The sequence below is a fragment of the Eucyclogobius newberryi genome, unplaced genomic scaffold (assembly GCF_026437365.1).
Source record: "Eucyclogobius newberryi isolate DKJ021-1_F unplaced genomic scaffold, fEucNew1.0.hap1 SCAF_14, whole genome shotgun sequence".
NCBI classification, from domain to species: domain Eukaryota; kingdom Metazoa; phylum Chordata; class Actinopteri; order Gobiiformes; family Gobiidae; genus Eucyclogobius; species Eucyclogobius newberryi.
The window spans coordinates 33,826,174-33,852,143 of NW_027315768.1; the positions used below are offsets into that span (position 1 = coordinate 33,826,174).

Consider the following 25,970-nt stretch of genomic DNA (forward strand, 5'->3'; position numbering starts at 1 on the left):
TTCACAAACGCTGTATATTGGATTGTGCCTTTGGTTTAAACACTGGATCCTATACTTTCCCAACGCATTTGCCAACTCAGATTATGACATTGCACTGATTGAAGTGTCTAAATCAATTCATTAACTGAATAAACGTGCATGTAAATTTGTATTTTTATTATTTTTATTATTCTTATCTTAGAGGAGAAAAAAAAAAAAAGACTCAGCCATGCCACATTTGTCACGTTTTTTTAAATATTTTTTTTTACCAAACATTGCTAAATATGTCCATAATTGCAAAGTTGAGCGCCGGTTTATTCATTTTTGTTTTCTTAGCTGCCAAAAGTACACCAAGGAGTTTCATATCTGCGTCAAGGGGGATGTTTATGCTAAAAAGTCATTTGCATTGTGTTATTAATCTCATTCCGATATGTATTCATCATTAGGCGGTCCCAAAACACGTGCGTTACCGGGCAACTGCTCATGGCCTGTTCCGGCTCTTCGTCAGGGCGAGTTTTCAGCCAATCGCGTCTTGACCACGCCTCTCTTTCTCTTTCTGTGCTTCTCCTGGTTTGACTTGTAAAGTGGCTGCGTCCTGAAAGTCTCTCCTTGTCCCGCGATGCCATGAAACAAACAATGGAGGAAGGTAAGAAAGACGCAACTTTTGACCTCAACAATTAGGCTTTTATTGTTTTAACGAAGCGCAATATAAATTCTTTAAAGTCCATACGCAAAGTTGAACTACACATGTCACTAAAACATCCATCCATCCATCCATCTTCTGCCGCTTTATCCGGGGCCGGGTCGCGGGGGCAGCAGTCTGAGCAGGGACTCCCAGACTTCCTTCTCCCCAGCCGAGAGACATAGTCCCTCCAGCGTGTCCTGGGTCTTCCCCGGGGCCTCTTCCCGGTGGGACATGCCTGAAACACCTCCCGAGGGAGGCGCCCAGGAGGCATCCGAAACAGATGCCCGAGCCACCTCAGCTGGCTCCTCTCGACGTGGAGGAGCAGCGGCTCTACTCCGAGCTCCCCCCGTGTGGCCGAGCTCCTCACCTTATCTCTAAGGGAGCGCCCAGCCACACGGCGGAGGAAACTCATTTCGACCGCTTGTATCCGCGATCTTGTTCTTTCGGTCACTACCCAAAGCTCATGACCATAGGTGAGGGTAGGAACGTAGACCGACCGGTAAATAGAGAGCTTTGCCTTTCGGCTCAGCTCCCCCTTTACCACAACGGTCCGATGCAGCGACTGCATCACTGCAGCCGCTGCACCGATCCGCCTGTCGATCTCACGCTCCATCCTTCCCTCACTCGTGAACAAGACCCCGAGATACTTGAACTCCTCCACTTGGGGCAAGGACACCCCACCCACCTGGAGAGGGCAAGCCACCTTTTTCCGGTCGAGAACCATGGCCTCGGATTTGGAGGTGCTGATTCTCATCCCAGCCGCTTCACACTCGGCTGCAAACCGTCCCAGTGCATGTTGCAGGTCCGGGTTTGATGGAGCCATCAGGACAACATCGTCTGCAAACAGCAGAGATGAGATCCTGTGGTCCCCAAACCGGACACCCTCCGACCCCTGACTGCGCCTAGAAATTCTGTCCATAAAAATTATGAACAGAACCGGTGACAAAGGGCAGCCCTGGCGGAGTCCAACATGCACTGGGAACAGGTCTGACTTACTGCCGGCAATGCGAACACAGCTCCTGCTCCGGTCATACAGGGACCGGACAGCCCTGAGCAAAGGGCCCCGGACCCCGTACTCCCGGAGCACCCCCCAAAGGACACCCCGAGGGACACGGTCGAAAGCCTTCTCCAGATCCACAAAGCACATGTGGACTGGTTGGGCAAACTCCCATGAGCCCTCGAGCACCCGATGGAGGGTATAGAGCTGGTCCAGTGTTCCACGACCGGGACGAAAACCACTCTGCTCCTCCTGAATCCCAGGTTCGACTCTCGGTCGGATTCTCCTCTCCAGTACCTTGGAATAGACCTTACCCGGGAGGCTGAGGAGTGTGATCCCTCTGTAGTTGGAACACACCCTCCGGTCCCCCTTCTTGAACAGAGGGACCACCACCCCGGTCTGCCAGTCCAGAGGCACGGTCCCCGAACGCCACGCGATGTTGCAGAGACGTGTCAACCAAGACAGTCCTACAACATCCAGATACTTTAGGTACTCAGGGCGGATCTCATCCACCCCCGGAGCCCTGCCACGAGGAGTTTGCGAACAACCTCAGTGACTTCAGCTTGGGTGATGGATGAGCCAGCCACCGAGTCCCCGGTCTCCACTTTCTCTTCGGAAGACGTGACTGAGGGATTAAGGAGATCCTCAAAGTATTCCTTCCACCGTCCGACGACATCCCCAGTTGAGGTCAGCAGGCCTCCACCCGCACCGTAAACGGTGTTGGTGAGACACTGCTTCCCCCTCCTGAGGCGCCGGACGGTTTGCCAGAATTTCTTTGGTGCCGACCGATAGTCCTCCTCCATGGCCTCCCCGAACTCCTCCCAGGCCCGGGTTTTTGCCTCTGCGACAGCACGAGCCGCGGCTCGCTTGGCCTGCCGATACCCGTCGATGACCTCCGGAGACCTACAAGCCAGAGTGGCCTGATAGGCCTCCTTCTTCAGTCTGACGGCACCCCTTACTTCCGGTGTCCACCACCGGGTTCGGGGGTTGCCGCCACGACAGGCACCGGAGACCTTGCGACCACAACTCCGAGCAGCCGCATCAACAATGGAGGCGGAGAACATGGTACACTCGGACTCAATGTCCCCAACCTCCCCCGGGACATGGGAGAAGCTCTCCCGGAGGTGCGAGTTGAATACCCTACTGACAGAGGGCTCCACTAGACGTTCCCAACAGACCCTCACAATGCGCTTGGGTCTGCCAAGTCTGTCCGGCTTCCTCCTCCGCCAGCGGATCCAACTCACCACCATCACTAAAACATATTTAACACAATTATATTTCAGATTTGACTTCCCGTTTGTCCCCAGTTTGACCATTTTTGTAAAGTTTATAGTTCTTGGTTGGACGTGCGCACAGATATGACACAGTTAGAGGTAATTCCACAACAGTTACCTAGCAACAATATAAATGCCACAACAGTTATTATTTGACACACAATAATAACATAAAACACCTTTATTATGTCGAACGACGGTTTAAATGGTCTGAAAAGTGCATCGGTGTAAAAGTGTGTCTGGCACGTCGCACGTTGATGACATCACAGAGGGATTCAGCTCTCCTTCTTGTCATCTTAAAAACGTTCACAAACTGCAACTTGACGGGAGTAAAACTGTGCTTATTTACCATTAAACTAAGTGATCATTAGAAAAATAGGAGAATCTGTCACGTGCCCATTAAGATCAGAACGAGTCAAAACAAAAAAACGCTCTATCACGGCGTCTTTAATTTATGTGTAACCATGCGTGAGGACTAATTCAACGGGATTAGAGTCTGTGGGTCAAAGTTCACGTCTTAATCCAGGCTCTCCACCTCACACATCTGCCTGCGCTTTCCCCAGATTACGGGGTTTCAAATGGCACCACGCGCTCCCGTTCTCCCGGACACAAACGTTATTGACCTCATAGATCCTCGTCAGACGTTATAGACCTCGTATAGATCCTCGTCAGACGTTATAGACCTCGTATAGATCCTCGTCAGACGTTATAGACCTCGTATAGAGCCTCGTCAGACGTTATTGACCTCATAGATCCTCGTCAGTCGTTTTTGACCTCATAGATGCTTGTCAGACGTTATTGACCTCATAGAGCCTCGTCAGACGTTATTGACCTCATAGAGCCTCGTCAGACGTTATTGACCTCGTATAGAGCCTCGTCAGACGTTATTGACCTAGTATAGAGCCTCGTCAGACGTTATTGACCTCGTATAGAGCCTCGTCAGACGTTATTGACCTCGTATAGAGCCTCGTCAGACGTTATTGACCTCATAGATCCTCGTCAGACGTTATTGACCTCATAGATCCTCGTCAGTCGTTTTTGACCTCATAGAGCCTCGTCAGACGTTATTGACCTCATAGAGCCTCGTCAGACGTTATTGACCTCGTATAGAGCCTCGTCAGACGTTATTGACCTCGTATAGAGCCTCGTCAGACGTTATTGACCTCATAGATCCTCGTCAGACGTTATTGATCTCATAGATCCTCGTCAGTCGTTTTTGACCTCATAGAGCCTCGTCAGACGTTATTGACCTCATAAAGCCTCGTCAGACGTTATTGACCTCGTATAGAGCCTCGTCAGACGTTATTGACCTCGTATAGAGCCTCGTCAGACGTTATTGACCTCATAGATCCTCGTCAGACGTTATTGACCTCATAGATCCTCGTCAGTCGTTTTTGACCTCATAGAGCCTCGTCAGACGTTATTGACCTCATAGAGCCTCGTCAGACGTTATTGACCTCGTATAGGGCCTCGTCAGACGTTATTGACCTCATAGATCCTCGTCAGACGTTATTGACCTCGTATAGAGCCTCGTCAGACGTTATTGACCTCATAGATCCTCGTCAGACGTTATTGACCTCATAGATCCTCGTCAGACGTTATTGACCTCATAGATCCTCGTCAGACGTTATTGACCTCGTATAGATCCTCGTCAGACGTTATTGACCTCGTATAGAGCCTCGTCAGACGTTACTGACCTCATAGATCCTCGTCAGACATTATTGACCTCTTATAGAGCCTCGTCAGACGATATTGACCTCATAGAGCCTCGTCAGACGTTATTGACCTCATAGATCCTCGTCAGTCGTTATTGACCTCATAGATCCTCGTCAGACGATATTGACCTCGTATACATCCTCGTCAGACGTTATTGACCTCATAGATCCTCGTCAGTCGTTATTGACCTCATAGATCCTCGTCAGTCGTTATTGACCTCATAGATCCTCGTCAGACGTCATTGACCTCATAGATCCTCGTCAGACGTTATTGACCTCGTATACATCCTCGTCAGACGTCATTGACCTAATAGATCCTCGTCAGTCGTTATTGACCTCATAGATCATCGTCAGACGTTATTGATCTCGTATAGATCCTCGTCAGACGTTATTGACCTCATAGATCCTCGTCAGACGTTATTGACCTCATAGATCCTCGTCAGACGTTATTGACCTCATGGATCCTCGTCAGACGTTATTGACCTCATAGATCCTCGTCAGACGTTATTGACCTCATAGATCCTCGTCAGACGTTATTGACCTCGTATAGAGCCTCGTCGGACGATATTGACCTTGTATAGATCCTCGTCAGACGTTATTGACCTCGTATAGAGCCTCGTCAGACAATATTGACCTTGTATAGAGCCTCGTCAGACGATATTGACCTCGTATAGAGCCTCGTCAGACGATATTGACCTCGTATAGACCCTCGTCGGACGATATTGACCTCATAGATCCTCGTCAGACGTTATTGACCTCAGAGCCTCGTCAGACGTTATTGACCTCATAGATCCTCGTCAGACGTTATTGACCTCGTATAGAGCCTCGTCAGACGATATTGACCTCGTATAGAGCCTCGTCGGACGATATTGACCTTGTATAGATCCTCGTCAGACGTTATTGACCTCGTATAGAGCCTCGTCAGACGATATTGACCTCGTATAGAGCCTCGTCAGACGATATTGACCTTGTATAGAGCCTCGTCAGACGATATTGACCTCGTATAGAGCCTCGTCAGACGATATTGACCTCGTATAGACCCTCGTCGGACGATATTGACCTCATAGAGCCTCGTCAGACGTTATTGACCTCATAGAGCCTCGTCAGACGTTATTGACCTCATAGATCCTCGTCAGACGTTATTGACCTCGTATAGATCCTCGTCAGACGTTATTGACCTCATAGATCCTCGCCAGACGTTATTGACCTCATAGATCCTCTTCAGACGTTATTGACCTCATAGAGCCTCGTCAGACGTTATTGACCTCATAGATCCTCGTCAGACGTTATTGACCTCGTATAGATCCTCGTCAGACGTTATTGACCTCATAGATCCTCGCCAGACGTTATTGACCTCATAGATCCTCTTCAGACGTTATTGACCTCATAGAGCCTCGTCAGACGTTATTGACCTCGTATAGATACTCGTCAGACGTTATTGACCTCATAGATCCTCATCAGATGTTATTGACCTCGTATAGATCCTCGTCAGACGTTATTGACCTCATAGATCCTCGTCAGTCGTTATTGATCTCGTATAGATCCTCGCCAGACGTTATTGACCTCATAGATCCTCGTCAGACATTATTGACCTCATAGATCCTCGTCAGACGTTATTGACCTCATAGAGCCTCGTCAGACGTTATTGACCTCATAGATCCTCGTCAGACGTTATTGACCTCATAGATCCTCGTCAGACGTTATTGACCTCATAGAGCCTCGTCAGATGTTATTGACCTCATAGATCCTCTTCAGACGTTATTGACCTCATAGATCCTCGTCAGACGTTATTGACCTCATAGAGCCTCGTCAGACGTTATTGACCTCATAGATCCTCGTCAGTCGTTATTGATCTCGTATAGATCCTCGCCAGACGTTATTGACCTCATAGATCCTCGTCAGACATTATTGACCTCATAGATCCTCGTCAGACGTTATTGACCTCATAGAGCCTCGTCAGACGTTATTGACCTCATAGATCCTCGTCAGACGTTATTGACCTCATAGATCCTCGCCAGACGTTATTGACCTCATAGATCCTCTTCAGACGTTATTGACCTCATAGAGCCTCGTCAGACGTTATTGACCTCGTATAGATACTCGTCAGACGTTATTGACCTCATAGATCCTCATCAGATGTTATTGACCTCGTATAGATCCTCGTCAGACGTTATTGACCTCATAGATCCTCGTCAGTCGTTATTGATCTCGTATAGATCCTCGCCAGACGTTATTGACCTCATAGATCCTCGTCAGACATTATTGACCTCATAGATCCTCGTCAGACGTTATTGACCTCATAGAGCCTCGTCAGACGTTATTGACCTCATAGATCCTCTTCAGACGTTATTGACCTCATAGATCCTCGTCAGACGTTATTGACCTCATAGAGCCTCGTCAGACGTTATTGACCTCGTATACATCCTCGTCAGTCATTATTGACCTCATAGATCCTCGTCAGACGTTATTGACCTCATAGATCCTCGTCAGACGTTATTGACCTCGTATAGATCCTCGTCAGACATTATTGACCTCATAGATCCTCGTCAGACGTTATTGACCTCGTATACATCCTCGTCAGACGTTCTTGACCTCATAGATCCTCGTCAGTCGTTATTGACCTCATAGAACCTCGTCAGACGTTATTGACCTCGTATAGAGCCTCGTCAGACGATATTGACCTCGTATAGAGCCTCGTCGGACGATATTGACCTTGTATAGATCCTCGTCAGACGTTATTGACCTCGTATAGAGCCTCGTCAGACGATATTGACCTCGTATAGATCCTCGTCAGACATTATTGACCTCATAGATCCTCGTCAGACGTTATTGACCTCGTATACATCCTCGTCAGACGTTCTTGACCTCATAGATCCTCGTCAGACGTTATTGACCTCGTATAGAGCCTCCTCAGACGATATTGACCTCGTATAGAGCCTCGTCGGACGATATTGACCTTGTATAGATCCTCGTCAGACGTTATTGACCTCGTATAGAGCCTCGTCAGACGATATTGACCTCGTATAGATCCTCGTCGGACAATATTGACCTTGTATAGAGCCTCGTCAGACGATATTGACCTTGTATAGAGCCTCGTCAGACGATATTGACCTCGTATAGACCCTCGTCGGACGATATTGACCTCGTATAGATCCTCGTCAGACGTTATTGACCTCAGAGCCTCGTCAGTCGTTATTGATCTCGTATAGATCCTCGTCATGGCTTTTCCTCTCTTGTCTTTTGCACGTGTTGCTGCTGCTCTCCCCGTCCGTGGTCAGGTGTGGGCGAGGTGCTCTCCGATGTGGTGCAGGATGTGGGTCTGGTCGTCAGCGGCAACGGCGGGGCCCAGATTCTGCGGGAGTTGCTGAGCGCGCCGTGGCTCAGCGCTCTGCTTAAGGTAAAACCAAACGACTAAGAACGTCAGGAATACTAAAACGCACGATACGGAAACTCAACGCTGCAACGGAACGCCACTGTGAAGAAGCGGGGCTTATCTGTTTAGCAGTTTTTGAGCAGGAAGTCAATGGATCTGTGTCTATTAGTGAGCTGTTTTAGTGCTGTTTACGGTGAACGAAATGTACAAGTATGATCTCTGTATGTTTATAGTTCAATGATATACTCCCTCAATAAAGCATAAGATGTATTATTTTTAATATGGTCAGCAGTGGTAGAAAACGTTTCAAAGGCAGTTATCTGGACAATGTTTTAAACGGGCTGTACCTGATTTTTTTACTGTGAAAATCAGGCTTAGTCCATGTTAAACTCTGCAAAGCTCCACATGCAGCGCTCACTTACCTTATACATGTCCATCATCCTAAATAGTCACCGCGATGAGTTTAGAAGTGCTTTTTACACATCCCTGAGCCCTTCCAGGTAACGCTAACAAACAATAGCCTGCTAACGGCGCACATCTCATTTCCATCCAAAGCATGGGCGTCGCACCTAGTCGTTAAAGGGGCGGACACGTCCCTCCCACTTATGAAAAGGAGTGATTCGCACAGCTGCTGTAAAAAGCTGGTGAGAAACAGCAACTCGTGTGCGATTATTCCTTCTTCTCAGTGATAAATAAATGCTTCACAAACAGCCCAACAAATGTAAAACTTAAGCATTCAAAGTATCCCGAATACAGTACTCTGATTGGACCAAGAGACAGAATACGGGACACATTTTAATGTGGCTAGGTATTCAGTATTCTGTGACTAAACACGTTTTCAAAGTCTTCTTGCCAATGGCCAGATAAAAGCCCAAATGTCCCTCTGAGTGTGCTTTTATTCCCTTTCCTTTTTGAACAGATTTACGAGAGTCTGCAGCAGTTCCAAAGACTGAGGCCCGGCCCGCTGCTGCCGTTCTCCGCCGGACTCTCAAATGACGTGCGTACATTGCATTCACGCTTATATCTTAGCTGCGTTTTTGGTGTCCCTTTTGCTAGTTCTACCGCCGTCACCACAGAGTTGTCAAAGAAATTGGCAGCCGACCTTATACCTGAACCTTACGCGCTGTGCTCATCTCTCTCTCGCAGATAATGTGCGAGATGTCCAAGGTCCAGCGCCCGTCCGCCGAGGCCCGAGAGCTGTTCCGGATCCTCTGCTCTCCCCACGTGAAGGTCTGGACTCATTGCAAACGCCTGGCCGCTCGTCTCGCTCTTCAGACGGATCCAAACCGATACGCAAATGTTGTAATTATCATTTGCAAGGGATTGGTTCCACACGCTTTACATTACTCTGGATTTAAAAGAGACATATGCTGCTTTCCCCCCAGTGCTCTGTAATGAACTATAACACACAGGGATCATTATGAAACGTTTTGTTCATCGTAAACTCCAACGTATGTTAAGAAAACCGCAGAAATCATGAGTCTTTTCATCAAAGCATGTCACTCTCGCAAGCAGCAGATGTTAATTTACTTAAAACAAAATCAGTTTCGGGACATTTTCTGAGCACTCGAGCTTCAGTTGCAGGAGAATTCAGGATTACTCAAACATGCATGATTTCTAACCCTCTCCAGCTACTGCTGTGAGTAAGCTAATGATGAGGAAGCTTATTTACACTGACGGAGAAGACGTTATGCTTTGTGCCAGTGTTTGTTTCACGTGGATGGGCCCAGTAATTGCAGAGAAATTAACCGTAAACCAGCTGGACGAATCTGTAGTCTGACAGTTAAACAAGTCACGACCCTTGACCCTTGACACTAAGGGCCACTACATACTCACAGGAGGAGATGTTCACAACTTATTATGTGACAAATCTGATCTGGAAGAAATCCTTTTGAAACTTCTCCTGTTGTTTACTCACTTAACTTTAAGAGAAACATTATTACAATGTTTTCGTTTAGAAAAATTGCACATACCGCATTTTCCGGACTATAAGTCGCACCTTTTTTCATAGTTTTGGCCGGGATGCGACTTAAACTTATATTTATACTTATATACTTATTCTTTTACTCCGGAGCGACTCATATGTGATATTATTTGTTATTTTCACACTTGCAACTGCATTTCATACTCCAGTGCAACTTGTGTATGTTTTCTTCTCTATTAGGCATTTTTTTGGCTGGTGCGACTTAAACTCCGGAAAATACGATATTTTAGACATTTAAATCTGAAAAAACCCTAACCCTTCATTAATTTTGTTGACCTATTGGATACTGTACAAAAGCGTACAAAGGGGATTTTGGATCTCTATTTTGCCACATTTTTTCTACTTAAAACTTTCATTAATCAGGCTTCGAATTAGATACCAACAAGTCCATTATTGTAAAGTTTGGTGTGTGCAGGAGCTACTTCAAGGGCTGATCTTTATGTTCCCATGGGAGAAATGCTTTTTAAGTGATCCGCCTTTGAAGTTACAATGTCCCAGTGAAATCTATGGATACAAGTGGCTTCAATGCAATAATTAAACATCTTTAGGGGCAGATTGGACAATTGTGTTGCAAAAAACAAACAAAAAAGAGGGGAAAATGGGTGTGGCCTGTAGTGTCTCGCCTTAATAACCATCGGCACAAATTCCAATGTAGCTGAAGCTCGTAACAGCTTCAAAGGACATTTTATTCCCTCGTCTCATATTGAGCTCGTTTCCTCCTCGGACCGTGACATTTCTTTCCTCTCTCATTGAGGCGTGACTCCGGGTTCCCGTACGGTTCTGACCTGTTCTCCGGGCTCAAGTTCAAACTGCAGACGTTCTGTGTTTCCCCCAGGCCCTGCTCTGGTCCCATGACACCGTGGCTCAGCAGGATTTCGGCCCCGTTCTGGAGCCGCTGCCCGACGACCTGCCCGACGACGAGGAGGCCGTGCGCGTCGTGTGTCTCGTCAAGAACAACCAACCCCTGGTGAGCCTTCCTCCCTCCATTACAGCCGACGTCTGCGGAAGGCTGTTCATCCAAGGTTTGAAATGACATGGAAGGTTCTCAACATGTCAGAGAGCAGTTCAGACTTTGGAATAAATGTTGTTGTTTTTTAATTGCGATGAACGGTACTGAGACGATTTGTTTGTTTTTATAAATACAAAATTGAACTGAATCAACCGTGATCAATCCATGCAAATGTTAACGTTCATGCAGTACATCCAAGGACAGATACAATATGGGACTGTCATGGGACAATCAAACGAACTATTGCAATTTAGCGGTTGTAATTAGTGCATATCAGTGTGATGTCAGGGTGATGTCAGGGGGATGTCAGGGGGATGTCAGGGGGATGTCAGGGTGAAGAATAAGTCATAAGAATAAAGTCTAAAGAATAAAGTCTAAAGAATTAAGTCTAAAGTCTAAAGAATAAAGTCTGGTGGTAATGTAACACTTGGATACCAACCGCCATAAAACACCAATGAATCAAGAAGAAGAAGATGTCAGGGAAGAGCTGTTTAAACTCACTGTTGACCTGAGAATATGAACAAATCACTATTAAATAAACAGTTTGCTGTAAAGTTGCTAGCCTTAGCCGCTAACCTTAGCTTAAGCCATCACACTCGAAAAGACGCGTAATCCAGTCCGTTTGATGTTTAATGTTTAATTAATTAGTCCATAAATATGCGCGACAGATTTTTATTATAGAAGTCATTTTTTCGCGGCGTCACGTGACCCGCGGTGAGGAGAAAGTGGTGGGCTGAGAGTCGGAATCGCTCCGTGATTGAGTGCACTGCCTCGTCTGCTAAACAGAGCAGGACCGTGTAGTGAGCGAGGGGTCAGGGATCTGTTACTCTGACTCGACATACTCCTAACACTTCTGACCGTTTGTCTAACATCAGTGGGGAAGTTTGCATCGTGAGCTGGAGAAAAGGCGGGCGTGGTCAGGGGAGCAGCTCGCCGCGCCCGAAAGCGTAGCTCGACTCCTCCCGTTTCACCGCGGCGACGCGGCCGAGCCTTTCCTGCCCCGGTACCAGTCCACAGGAAGCTGCTGCGTTTGCCCGCAGGCGTGGAAGACGGGGCTCAACCAATCAGCTCCCACCGTCTTTAGCCCCGCCCCCTACCGCGGTAAGAGAGAGGAAGTGACGTCATCTCAAACCGCCGTGTCATGCATTTCGATCAGCCGTGCGTCGAGAATCATCGTCATAAGCATCTCACTAACATTCCGCATTGTTTCCTCTGTCACGGTTTCATTCTTCTCACCTTCATGTGGAGAAAGTGGACGCAAACGTCAAAACGTCTGCCCGTCTTCCACGCCTGACGTCGCCTGATGTGTAGAGACGGACGGTCAATTTCGCCCAAACGTTTGAGATCTTGGGACTAAACTTGACTAAATGTAGAGGTTCACTGTCAGTCGTCCATATCATGAGAGCAACAGATTTGTGCGAGAAAGACTGACACAACCTCGATTTCTCACCACACGAACGTAGCAATAGTTGAAAACACATATTACATTTGCTTTTTGACTCGTCGTGAAAACTGTCCTAATTTTAATCACGTAAAACCCAGGGTAGCAACATACTTTTTTTTACACTCGAGTTAGATTTGTTGCATTATCCATATGTTACATTCAATTTCATGGCTGCACTTGCCGGTGCTAAGCTGCTGCAGTGGTCAGAGCTGCCCAGTCTATGTGGTGGCAAAAGTGTGTTACCCAAAGACACAACAAAAGCATTCATGCGTTGAAGATGGAATCGAATGACCAACCGAGTCCCTGTTTAAAGGCAAGAGGGCAAAGCTTTTACTCTGTTGTTGAATCATCATACAGTGTCATTTTCGCTTATTGTCCTTTATCCTTCATCACATTTATTTTTGACAATCAGTTCCAACACCTTCACCAAGATCTAAACCCACAACCACCTCTTGATTTCTCATTTCATCAGCTCCAAGTGTCAAAAATGAGTGTTTCATTTTCTCGTTTCAATCCTCTGTTCTTGTGCTTCCGAATCAGAGCGACGCAAACGGAGCGACAGCGCCGATGAATATGCGTTTCCGCCTCCTCCGGCCCCGGTCTGCAGCGTGAGCCTCCCCAGCTCTCCCGCGCCCTTCAAAAAGACGAGCGCATATGGACCTCAGTATCTGACGATCCCCACGCCGAGCTCAACATCCAAGTCTCTCCCCTGCAGCCCGGCCACGCGCCGCTCCACTCCTCCACAAGGGGGCGGCGCTCGTCCCACACCATCCGGCTCCTTCTCGAGACGCCGCGAAGAGTGTCAGCATCTCTACTGCAACTTCTCGCACGCCCAAACGAAGCAGATCAACCAACAGCGGCCCGCGTTACGCAAGCAACGTAGCATAGACGAGCTACGATCTGTCGTGCAAGACGTGGCCGGCGCTTTCAGCAACGAGGACGTCCACCATCTCGGGCACAAAATGGCCGCCGCAACCGAGCTGATGACGGACAGCGTCGAAGAGAACGCCCAAGCGCTCAATTTATTGGTCGAAGTTGTAGATAAACTTCAAGGGCTGATTGTCGCCAGCAGAAGCCAGACTTCGTCGCCGCAAAGTCGCCCAAAACAAACACACCGGACTCCGCCTCCTCAACCTCCGAGGAGAGTTTCGGCGACGTCGTCTAAAACTGTTCGCAAAGCTCCAACGCCGCATCCGCGTCCACTGTCTACATCTTCCTCGTCTAGTTCTTGTTCAACGTCGTCGGCGTCGTTGCACTTTTGCCCCGATGCGTACAAACCATCAAGACGAGACCCCAGGAAGTCCGTGACGTTTGGGGGAAGGAGTAACGAACAAGTGAGGCTGAACAACGGCTCGGTGTCCAGAGCGCCCTCTAGTGATCAATATGACTGTAACACCAGCTGCTTGACGGGCAAAAAGAAGAAAAAGAAGTAGTTAGCATTTGTCGCTAAGCTAACAGTAGACAGTCGTTGTTGTGCGTTCTGATCACTCTGTGTAGCACTATTGCTCATTCCTAGTTTATCAAATGCATTTTTTAATTTGTAAGAAATCACATTAAATATTCAATTCATTTTTTAATAAACATCTGTGAATGAATAAAGAAAAGTTTAAAAAAATGGAGGAGAAGAAAGAGATAACAAAGCAATGAAGGGTTATATAAATAGAAACACAAAAGTCTTGCTATGTAATATGACATCGTGCTGCACAGTTTGGATCCAGCTGTTTAGACTTTACTATAAATACTCACAGAAATACTTTCACAGATGCAATACAATTTTGGGGCCAGAATTTATTCATGTTTTTCAATGTGTTTTAGTAATACATAGGCCACTGAGTAGGAATGCTGACTTATTTTACTATGTATCTAATGCATAAATTGTTTCTTGATAAATCATAAATAAAGTACAACACTTCTTTAGTCATGTTCTTTTACAGAAATGTAATCATTTTGACACTGCAGGTAAGAAACATAGTTTCCCAAAACCAAAAAGGAAAACCTAGAGCTATTTTGGCTTACAAAAAAAGTTTTTTTTCCCCCCTTTTAACGTTTGTTCTTCTTTAACAGGGCGCAACAATAAAACGTGATGAAAAAACTGGACGGATCTACATCGCCCGAGTCATTCACGGAGGACTGGCCGATCGCAGCGGTGAGAAGAATGCACGTTTTATGAATACAAGCACCCTGAAGACACCAGGAACATGAAGTATTCAGATTCATACTGTTTGAAATGCCATTTGTTAAAGAACACATCGTATATAAAAGTATAGATATGCATGAAACCTTTTGAACATGAGCATATTGCATTTGACTTGTGATTTAGTACTGGTCTAGTCCTCATTTTGTCCTAGTTTAGTCCATGAATCACGTGAAGAACTCGTCCTAAGCGTCCTAAACGTTTTATTATGGATTTAAGCTACTGTTCATGTCTTGTCCGTGAGTGCTTTGTCTTTGTATCAGGTCTCCTTCATACTGGTGATCTTCTGCTGGAGGTGAATGGAAACCCAGTGGCAGATTTAGAGCCAGAACAAGTCATACAAATACTGGTAATAATCATCTAAATCAATAAATACAGTTTGGCTGAATTTTAAAACGAATTGCAATGATAGTTTTTTCTGTTTCAGGTTGAGTCACAAGGCACAATTTTGTTCAAAGTCATCCCAAACCCAAGTCAATCCTGCAGCAGCCAAAAGCCTGTAAGGGTGACTTTTTTTTTTACTGTACTTTCCTTCGCTTGGCCTTCAAGTGACCATGGCAGGTCTGAAGGCAGGACGGTCCTGGACGAGGGTGATGAGGTCAGGGATGAAACAATCGTCTGAAGGCAGGACGGTCCTGGACGAGGGTGATGAGGTCAGGGATGAAACAATCGTCTGAAGGCAGGACGGTCCTGGACGAGGGTGATGAGGTCAGGGATAAAACAATCGTCTGAAGGCAGGACGGTCATGGACGAGGGTGATGAGGTCAGGGATAAGACAATCGTCTGAAGGCAGGACGGTCCTGGACGAGGATGATGAGGTCAGGGATGAAACAATCGTCTGAAGGCAGGACGGTCCTGGACAAGGGTGATGAGGTCAGGGATAACACAATCGTCTGAAGGCAGGACGGTTCTGGACGAGGGTGATGAGGTCAGGGATGAAACAATCGTCTGAAGGCAGGACGGTCCTGGACGAGGGTGATGAGGTCAGGGATGAAACAATCGTCTGAAGGCAGGACGGTCCTGGACGAGGGTGATGAGGTCAGGGATGAAACAATCGTCTGAAGGCAGGACGGTCCTGGACGAGGGTGATGAGGTCAGGGATGAAACAATCGTCTGAAGGCAGGACGGTCCTGGACAAGGGTGATGAGGTCTGGGATAAAACAATCGTCTGAAGGCAGGACGGTCATGGACGAGGGTGATGAGGTCAGGGATAACACAATCGTCTGAAGGCAGGACGGTCCTGGACGAGGATGATGAGGTCAGGGATGAAAAAATCGTCTGAAGGCAGGACGGTCCTGGACGAGGATGATGAGGTCAGGGATGAAACAATTGTCTGAAGGCAGGACGGTCCTGGACAAGGGTGATGAGGTCAGGGATAACACAATCGTCTGAAGGCAGGACGGTCCTGGACGAGGGTGATGAGGTCAGGGATGAAACAATCGTCTGAAGGCAGGACAGTCCTGGACGAGGGTGATGAGGTCAGGGATGAAACAATCGTCTGAAGGCAGGACGGTCCTGGACGAGGGTAATGAGGTCAGGGATGAAACAATCGTCTGAAGGCAGGACGGTCCTGGACGAGGGTGATGAGGTCAGGGATGAAACAATCGTCTGAAGGCAGGACGGTTCTGGACAAGGGTGATGAGGTCAGGAATAACACAATCGTCTGAAGGCAGGACGGTTCTGGACGAAGGTGATGAGGTCAGGGATGAAACAATCGTCTGAAGGCAGGACGGTCCTGGACGAGGGTGATGAGGTCAGGGATGAAACAATCGTCTGAAGGCAGGACGGTCCTGGACGAGGGTGATGAGGTCAGGGATGAAACAATCGTCTGAAGGCAGGACGGTCCTGGACGAGGGTGATGAGGTCAGGGATGAAACAATCGTCTGAAGGCAGGACGGTCCTGGACAAGGGTGATGAGGTCAGGGATAAAACAATCGTCTGAAGGCAGGACGGTCATGGACGAGGGTGATGAGGTCAGGGATAACACAATCGTCTGAAGGCAGGACGGTCCTGGACGAGGATGATGAGGTCAGGGATGAAAAAATCGTCTGAAGGCAGGACGGTCCTGGACGAGGATGATGAGGTCAGGGATGAAACAATCGTCTGAAGGCAGGACGGTCCTGGACAAGGGTGATGAGGTCAGGGATAACACAATCGTCTGAAGGCAGGACGGTCCTGGACGAGGGTGATGAAGTCAGGGATGAAACAATCGTCTGAAGGCAGGACAGTCCTGGACGAGGGTGATGAGGTCAGGGATGAAACAATCGTCTGAAGGCAGGACGGTCCTGGACGAGGGTGATGAGGTCAGGGATGAAACAATCGTCTGAAGGCAGGACGGTCCTGGACGAGGGTGATGAGGTCAGGGATGAAACAATCGTCTGAAGGCAGGACGGTTCTGGACAAGGGTGATGAGGTCAGGAATAACACAATCGTCTGAAGGCAGGACGGTTCTGGACGAAGGTGATGAGGTCAGGGATGAAACAATCGTCTGAAGGCAGGACGGTCCTGGACGAGGGTGATGAGGTCAGGGATGAAACAATCGTCTGAAGGCAGGACGGTCCTGGACGAGGGTGATGAGGTCAGGGATGAAACAATCGTCTGAAGGCAGGACGGTCCTGGACGAGGGTGATGAGGTCAGGGATGAAACAATCGTCTGAAGGCAGGACGGTCCTGGACGAGGGTGGTCCGTTAGCGGGTCCTTCCCCAATTTGAGTTTTCTGTCAACCGTGCAAGTTGTTTGATTGACTATATTTTCATTATTTTAATTCGCCAGAAACGGTTAAAAATGTTCTGTCATCTGTAGCCGTGGCTCGTCAAGCATTTAGAGAAACATGTCAAATATCGCACCTGCCATGGTCACCGAAATGTTACGGTAAAATCTGTTGCCTCAGTGTTTCTCTGCTCAGGTTTATTCCCTGTTAAATTTTGGGTTTCCTCCAACGTTGGGCTCAAATTTAACTTAAAATAAACATGTTTGCTCACGTTGGTGTTGCCGTAGCAAGAGACCACCACGTGCACACTTGAGCAGAAGCGTCCGGGCCCTGGCTCAGTCTCAGGGCGTTCTCTCTGTATCTGTATCCTAGTCTCTTTGTCTCTTTATACGTGAGGTGTACATGAGAGCGATGGTGGACTACTGCCCCCTGGAGGACAGCTCGATCCCGTGCCCGGCGGCCGGGGTGAGGTTCGGTCGCACTGATGTTCTGGAGGTGGTGGACCAGTCGGACGGACAGTGGTGGCAGGCGCGGCGACTCCCGTGCACTGGGTCCTGCGCTGGACTCATCCCCTCTGCCAGCAACCTAAAGAGGTACCAGCTATTTATTTTGATACTGAATCTTATGTTTTTGCTGATTAAATATCTAGTTATTTTTACGTGACGATCGTGTCGGAGGGTTGGAGTCCTGCTTATCTTCGTGTGTGAATGAGGCTTGAGAATGCATTTTGTCCCTGTATTTTTTGTAACAATAAAAGCACCTGTAATGGAATAAATGCAAGATATACTGAGATATACCATTGGCAAGGCAAGGTAAGTTTATTTGTAGAGCACATTTCATACACAAGGCAATTCAAAGTGCTTCACACAGCAGGAAAAATGCATTAAAATCACAAAGAAATGACAGAAATCACCAAACAATTTAAGACATAAAAGAGAAGAGTGCAAAGAAAATCCTTTCAGTCATAAGCACAGCTAAACAAAACTGTTTTTGAACATTGTCAGAGTAGAAGCCTGTCATACTGTGCAACTGTATTTTTACAGCTGTCAAAAAGTGTGGAGTAAAAAGGCGCAAATTTTTAAATCCAATGTAAAATTTTCCATTTGATTTTTCTTCTGTTTTAGTTTTTGGTTTTCCATTTTTTAAAATCAAAATAAGAGCCAGGGTTTCTCAGGAGAGTTGTCCTCAGTCAAAGCCGGCCAACATGTTTCCGCATCGAGACAGCAGGGGGCGACGACGGGCACTTCAAACGCCACCAAAATACATATTCAACCATCACAGCGACTTATTAAGACGTTCAGTGCGGTGAAAATGTCCCTTAGTTCTCCTTTAAGCGTGAAAAAGGCACATGGAATAACCGTTTACTGTACCCACGAGGCCTTTTAACGTTTGTGTTTATTCCGTTGTTGTTGTTTTGTTGTCTTGCAGTAAGCAGCGGGAGCAGTGGTGGTGTCAGCCGCTACAAACTCACACCTGCATCAAACCACGTGAGTCCTCCTGCTTTATGTTCCATCAAATGTGTCTGATTCCCACTGACGTCTTCTTCTTCTGTTATTTCTGCTGCTCAAAGTGAGTTCGGGCGACAGCGGTGAGTGACTTTTAGACGTATTGTTTCTACACCGTACATAAAGGAGCACTGTGTCACTTTTCAGGTAAGGGCTCGCCACCGGCTTGTTTCTATGGAGATTAAACCTTAAATCCTGTTCACGAGCCCGTCTTCTCCGCTCCTTCGCCGAGCCTCCCAAAAACACTCAGGTTCAGGTTTGCCAGTTTTCGACACAGATCCGAGGGGCTCCTGTGCTGTTTTTAAGTCAATAAATCATCACCAGACTTTTATTTCCTCATGGTAATTCCCCCTGATGCCAGTAGATGGAGATGTGGTTTTCAACACTTTAAGTTCTAAATCTGATATGCCAAAGGAAAGGTGCAAGAGCAAGTTTAGAATACATTAGAGAATACAAATAATGCAGAATAATTAATAATTCACCTTTACCAGACTGATCATTTCGCTGATCACGTTTCTCCCTCTAGTTTATCATGTTATAAGCTGCTTTACGCCTCGGTGTATCTGCTGCCCTCTACTGGTGTTTGTGTGCACGGACAGGCCTCTAATGAATGAACTTAGATTATTGTTTGTAATATTATGTTAATCTTACAGGGTTCGACCGTTTTGTTAGTCATTTTCAAACAGTAACTTGAATTTCTCTCCCTAAACTCATTGTGTATTTTCTTGTATGTTTTCAGAGAACGACCAAATACAAATCGATGACCAAAACTTTGCAGCAGGTACGGACAGGCATTATGTTAAATGTTTGTATTATTTTCGCACCATTTTTAATGATTTTGTTTATCGCTTCCTCAGATTTGGAAGATTTAACAATGGGTGGGTAAGTGTGTTTCAGTAGTTTAGCGTTTAGCTTTAGTAAACTGGTGTGAATCACGAATGTGGTTACTTTTAAATGAAATCATGTATATCTGAATATACATATTAAATATTTTTTTTACACTCCTCCAGATGACATGGACAAGCAGCACATTGGTATGATTTCTACTTCTCCAAATGTGAACTGGTTAAGATCTGGTTTAGATCTAATGTAGTCCGTATTACATCAGAGGACTGTCCTGGATACGTCCTTTTAGACCCTTCTTCAGTCCGGCTTTAGTCCTGGCTTTCGTCCAGGTTTAGACCCTTCTTCAGTCCGGCTTTAGTCCTGGCTTTCGTCCACATTTAGACCCTTCTTCAGTCCGGCTTTAGTCCTGGCTTTCGTCCACGTTTAGACCCTTCTTCAGTCCAGCTTTAGTCCTGGCTTTCGTCCACATTTCGACCCTTCTTCAGTCCAGCTTTAGTCCTGGCTTTGATCCACGCTTAGACCCTTCTTCAGTCCGGCTGTAGTCCTGGCTTTCGTCCAGGTTTAGACCCTTCTTCAGTCCAGCTTTAGTCCTGGCTTTCGTCCAGGTTTAGACCCTTCTTCAGTCCGGCTTTAGTCCTGGCTTTCGTCCACATTTAGACCCTTCTTCAGTCCGGCTTTAGTCCTGGCTTTCGTCCACGTTTAGACCCTTCTTCAGTCCAGCTTTAGTCCTGGCTTTCGTCCACATTTCGACCCTTCTTCAGTCCAGCTTTAGTCCTGGCTTTGATCCACGCTTAGACCCTTCTTCAGTCCGGCTGTAGTCCTGGCTTTCGTCCAGGTTTAGACCCTTCTTCAGTCCAGCTTTAGTCCTGGCTTTCGTCCACATTTAGACCCTTCTTCAGTCCGGCTTTAGTCCTGGCTTTCGTCCACGTTTAGACCCTTCGTCAGTCCAGCTTTAGTCCTGGCTTTCATCCACGTTTAGACCCTTCTTCAGTCCGGCTTTAGTCCTGGCTTTCGTCCACATTTAGACCCTTCTTCAGTCCGGCTTTAGTCCTGTCTTTCATCCACGCTTAGACCCTTCTTCAGTCCGGCTGTAGTCCTGGCTTTCGTCCAGGTTTAGACCCTTCGTCAGTCCAGCTTTAGTCCTGGCTTTCCTCCACGTTTAGACCCTTCTTCAGTCCGGCTTTAGTCCTGGCTTTCCTCCACATTTAGACCCTTCTTCAGTCCGGCTTTAGTCCTGGCTTTCCTCCACGTTTAGACCCTTCTTCAGTCCGGCTTTAGTCCTGGCTTTCCTCCACGTTTAGACCCTTCTTCAGTCCGGCTTTAGTCCTGGCTTTCGTCCACGTTCAAACCCGTTTCAAGTTCCGTTTCTTTTTTCTTTGCAGCTGGTTTTCTTCAAAGTTTCCGTTACTGGAGGAGAAGCTCTTTGCGGCGGAGGAGACAGTCGTGTTCGTCCTGTTGCCCCGGTAACAGTGCTTTGGCCACGCCCTACGAGGAAGTGACTCTGTACCAGCGCCCCCTGCAGGACACGCACAGACTCATCGTTCTCGTGGGTGAGACAAAAATTCCCCCCAACTTTTCTCCTCTGTCTTTAGTCTTTCATGATGCATTATTCCTTCCTTCATCCGACATTAGATCTAAAGTTGGATGCATTTTGTATTTATTTATGGACTAAACTGTTTTTCCTCTGCCCAGGTGCGTCAGGTGTGGGCGTGAACGAACTGAGGAAGAGGCTGATCAGAATAAACCCGTTAATTTTCCAGGGACCTGTTCCACGTATGTTTTATTCTTTTTTTCCTCCACAAGCTTTGGTTTTTACTCTTCACATCCAGCTGGTGTGATTGTGTCTTATGTTGTTCTTTGGTTTTCAGACACGACTCGTCCGATGAGAGCAGACGAGCAAACAGGACGAGAGTACCACTTTGTGACAAGGGAGCAGTTCGATCACATGCTCTCCAACCACAGGTACAAAGAGCTCCACAGCCACTTTGAATAAGGGCTACGGTCGACTAAAGTCATTGTTGGTCGACTAAAATTATTGTTGGTCAACTGAAGTCATTGTTGGTCGACTAAAGTCATTGTTGGTCGACTAAAGTCATTGTTGGTCGACTTAAGTCATTGTTGGTCGACTTAAGTCATTGTTGGTCGACTAATTTCATTGTTGGTCAACTAAAGTCATTGTTGGTCGAATAAAATCATTGTTGGTTGACTTAAATTATTGGTGGTCAACTAAAGTCATTGTTGGTCGACTAAAGTCATTGTTGGTCGACTTAAGTCATTGTTGGTCGACTAATATCATTGTTGGTCAACTAAAGTCATTGTTGGTCGACTAAAGTCATTGTTGGTCGACTAAAGTCATTGTTGGTCGACTAAAGTAATTGTTGGTCGACTAAAGTCATTGTTGGTCGACTTAAATCATTGTTGGTCGACTTAAGTCATTGTTGGTCGACTAAAAGTGTGTGAAACTGGAAGCTCCACTTGATCCGGCCCAAACTGCGACTACAAGACGACGAGTGCACCGGAGCTGATGCAGAAACAACATTTTACACATAAACGTTCTAACGACTAAACGCTGACAGTTCTAGATCAAATGCAAGTGTCTGGGATTAAGCGCACAACAATAAACTTCCCGTTAAGATTGTTTTGGCCCAAACGTGACCTGGATCGCAGCCCAGGTCACGCAGCCCAGGTCACCCAGCCCAGGTCACGCGTGACCTTGTTCGCAGCCCAAACGTGACCTTGATCGCAGCCCAAACGTGACATTGATCGCAGCCCAAACGTGACCTTGATCGCAGCCCAAACGTGACCTTGATCGCTGTCCAGGTCACGCGTGACCTTGATCCCAGCCCCAACGTGACCTTGATCTCAGCCCAAACGTGACCTTGATCGCAGCCCAAACGTGACCTTGATCGCAGCCCAAACGTGACCTTGATCGCAGCCCAGGTCACTCGTGACCTTGATCGCAGCCCAGGTCACGCGCTGAATCTGATATGAATCAGTCAGTCCAAAAAGGCAAGTCTCGTTACTCGGACTTCGACTGCGCCGCAATCAAACAAGAGATGCTTTTTTAAATGAGAAAAGACGGGAAATAAACAGATGAAACTAAACGCCAGACAACAGCAGCAAAGAGCAAAAAAGTCACGTTTTAACCTTAACTGCTTTGGTAAAATGTGACGAGGAGAACGTTTGCCTCTCCAAGACCAAAGATAAAGATAATTCTAGACTTGTGTTGGGGTTAATAACTGTTTCTAATTGTGTGGTTTTATTGTCTGTGCCGTGTCAGTGCAACGGCAGGCGCCTGTAAATAGACTGCATTATTATTCATAAAATCATCTGTAATTTAACTCATGCACAATAGATACATTTGTCGACATATTATACATATAACGCCTTTGTGTAGACGAGCGGGCGGCGCACGCTACACCAGAGCAGTTACAAAGTACACGCCTAAAATAATACAGATTTGAAAAGAAAATGAAATGATAAATGGAAATATAACACTATGTACTTCATGTTTTCATGTGCAATACTGTCATATTCATGTGCAATACTGACATAATCATGTGCAATACTATCATATTCATGTGCAATACTGTCATAATCATGTGCAATACTGTCATATTCATGTGCAATACTGACATAATCATGTGCAATACTGTCATATTCATGTGCAATACTGTCATACCCATGTGCAATACTGTCATAATCATATGCAATACTGTCATACCCATGTACAATACTGTCATAATCATATGCAATACTGTCATACCCATGTGCAATACTGTCATAATCATATGCAATACTGTGACATAATGTCAATCATCCTGGTGGAATATTCTCTGTCCATTTAACAGCTGAAAATAAGAGTTATTATTGTTATTATTTTTATTAAGGGTATAAGAGGGTTTATCTGTTATCTGTTTTTATTATTAATAATTCTATAGCTACTTTGTGTTGCAACAATGGAATTTCACCATTGTGGGAGAAATAAAGGCTTCTCTTCTCTTATGTTTGTGGTGTGTGCAGGTTGGTGGAGCACGGAGAGTACGGAGCACATCTTTATGGCACCAGCTTCGATGCGATGGAGGAAGTTCTTCAACAGGGAAGAACCTGTGTCATCGACGTGGAGCCGAGCGTGAGTGAATCCACCTGATCCTCTGTACCTTCTGCACTCTCTCCTCTGCACCTTCTGCACTCTCTCCTCTGCACCTTCTGCACTCTCTCCTCTGCACCTTCTGCGCTCTCTCCTCTGCACCTTCTGCACTCTCTCCTCTGCACCTTCTTACTCTCTCCTCTGCACCTTCTGCACTCTCTCCTCTGCACCTTCTGCACTCTCTCCTCTGCACCTTCTGCAATCTCTCCTCTGCACCTTCTGCACTCTTTCCTCTACACCTTCTGCACTCTCTCCTCTGCACTTTCCGCACTCTCTCCTCTGCACCTTCTGCACTCTCTCCTCTGCACCTTCTGCAATCTCTCCTCTGCACCTTCTGCAATCTCTCCTCTGCACCTTCTGCAATCTCTCCTCTGCACCTTCTGCAATCTCTCCTCTGCACCTTCTGCAATCTCTCCTCTGCACCTTCTGCAATCTCTCCTCTGCACCTTCTGCACTCTTTCCTCTACACCTTCTGCAATCTCTCCTCTGCACCTTCTCCACTCTCTCCTCTGCACCTTCTGCAATCTCTCCTCTGCACCTTCTCCACTCTCTCCTCTGCACCTTCTGCACTCTCTCCTCTGCACCTTCTGCAATCTCTCCTCTGCACCTTCTGCAATCTCTCCTCTGCACCTTCTGCAATCTCTCCTCTGCACCTTCTGCAATCTCTCCTCTGCACCTTCTGCACTCTCTCCTCTGCACCTTCTGCAATCTCTCCTCTGCACCTTCTGCAATCTCTCCTCTGCACCTTCTGCACTCTTTCCTCTACACCTTCTGCGCTCTCTCCTCTGCACCTTCTGCACTCTCTCCTCTGCACCTTCTGGACTCTCTCCTCTGCACCTTCTGCGCTCTCTCCTCTGCACCTTCTGCACTCTTTCCTCTACACCTTCTGCGCTCTCTCCTCTGCACCTTCTGCACTCTCTCCTCTGCACCTTCTGGACTCTCTCCTCTGCACCTTCTGCACTCTCTCCTCTGCACCTTCTGCACTCTCTCAGAACACTCACGCAGATGTTTTCATTTCGTTCTGCAGAGCGTCCAGTCGCTGCGGACGAAGACGTTGAAACCTTTCGTCATTTTTGTCAAAGTCCCCGATTCAGACAAGCTGAGAGAAACCCGGAGAGAGGCTCAGATTTTGACCGGACGCGGACACAGCCGGAAGTTTACGGTAAAGACAACAGGACGTTATAATGGCCAAATGCTGGAAAATATATCTTTATTTTGGCTGGTAACACAACTCCCGGCCTCTGTGTTTTAATCTTTCTTAAATGTCTCTCGCTGTAAAACTGTTTTGTGATTTCAGGAGGAGGACTTTGTGGAGCTGGAGGAGACGTCCAAACTCATCGAAGTGAAGTACAGGCAGTACTTTGACTCGGTTTTAGTGAACGAGAATCTGCACGAGTCCTGCCTCCAGCTCTGCTCCATTGTCCAACACGTCCAAGACCAAGAGCTCTGGGTCCCAGTCAGCTGGACCAGAGAGGACCTGTGACGGACCAGGAGAAGACCACGGGAAGACCACAGGGAAACCACAGGAAGACCACAGGAATAACCCAGGAAGACCACAGAAAGACCACAGCCCACAGGAAGACCACGGGAAGACCACAGAAAGACCACATGAAGACTACAGGAAGACCAAAGGATGACCATGGGAAGATCACAAGAAGACCAAAGGAAGATCAAAGGAAGACCACATGAAGACCACAGAAAGACCAAAGAAAGACCGAGATGGAGACGTTCAGTCTTTGCAGTGAACAGACCAAAGAAGGACCTTGAGAAGGGAACAAGAGCGTACAATGAATGAAAGACTTTATTTTAGTATTATATTGATTTACTTTTAACCATGTTTAAAGGCAAAGCTTGTGTTGTGTTTGGTTTGGTTTCATTCACACACTCAAAAAGCTCAAAGTGTTTAGATTTTGAGCTGTATATTTAAGTGCCACTGTAGTTCTAATAATTAATCTGTATATTATAAACATTTATGTAATCTATGATTCTATTACAAATATATTCTGTTAAGGAACATAATATGTGGCCCTATATGTTCTGTAAATAAAGGCATCTGAACGGTTTAGACTGATTAAAGTTATATCGTGTGTGCATGGATAGCACT

The 25,970-nt window shown here is 46.8% G+C and overlaps 1 protein-coding gene across 1 annotated transcript; it reads left to right on the top strand.

The window, feature by feature from the left end:
* The first annotated feature begins 526 nt into the window (after nucleotides 1–526).
* LOC140359121 (MAGUK p55 subfamily member 4-like) lies at nucleotides 527–25,395 on the top strand. The gene is made up of 19 exons (XM_072443989.1): nucleotides 527–625; nucleotides 7,929–8,047; nucleotides 8,943–9,020; nucleotides 9,170–9,253; nucleotides 10,843–10,974; nucleotides 14,525–14,606; nucleotides 14,918–15,003; nucleotides 15,082–15,153; nucleotides 17,762–17,958; nucleotides 18,794–18,852; nucleotides 19,610–19,651; nucleotides 19,728–19,748; nucleotides 19,881–19,904; nucleotides 21,099–21,266; nucleotides 21,409–21,489; nucleotides 21,585–21,678; nucleotides 23,740–23,848; nucleotides 24,894–25,028; nucleotides 25,164–25,395. Exons 1-19 carry the CDS (start codon nucleotides 604–606, stop codon nucleotides 25,347–25,349), a joined length of 1,791 nt encoding a protein of 596 aa, XP_072300090.1. The 5' UTR covers nucleotides 527–603; the 3' UTR covers nucleotides 25,350–25,395.
* The last annotated feature ends 575 nt before the right edge of the window (nucleotides 25,396–25,970 follow it).

Excerpts from the sequence above, each read along its gene's own strand:
- LOC140359121 (XM_072443989.1), top strand. The coding sequence starts at position 604 with ATGAAACAAACAATGGAGGAAG. Across the intron at positions 19,652-19,727 it reads TGACCAAAACTTTGCAGCAG|ATTTGGAAGATTTAACAATG; the intron begins GTACGGACAGGC and ends TCGCTTCCTCAG. Across the intron at positions 21,679-23,739 it reads CACATGCTCTCCAACCACAG|GTTGGTGGAGCACGGAGAGT; the intron begins GTACAAAGAGCT and ends TGGTGTGTGCAG.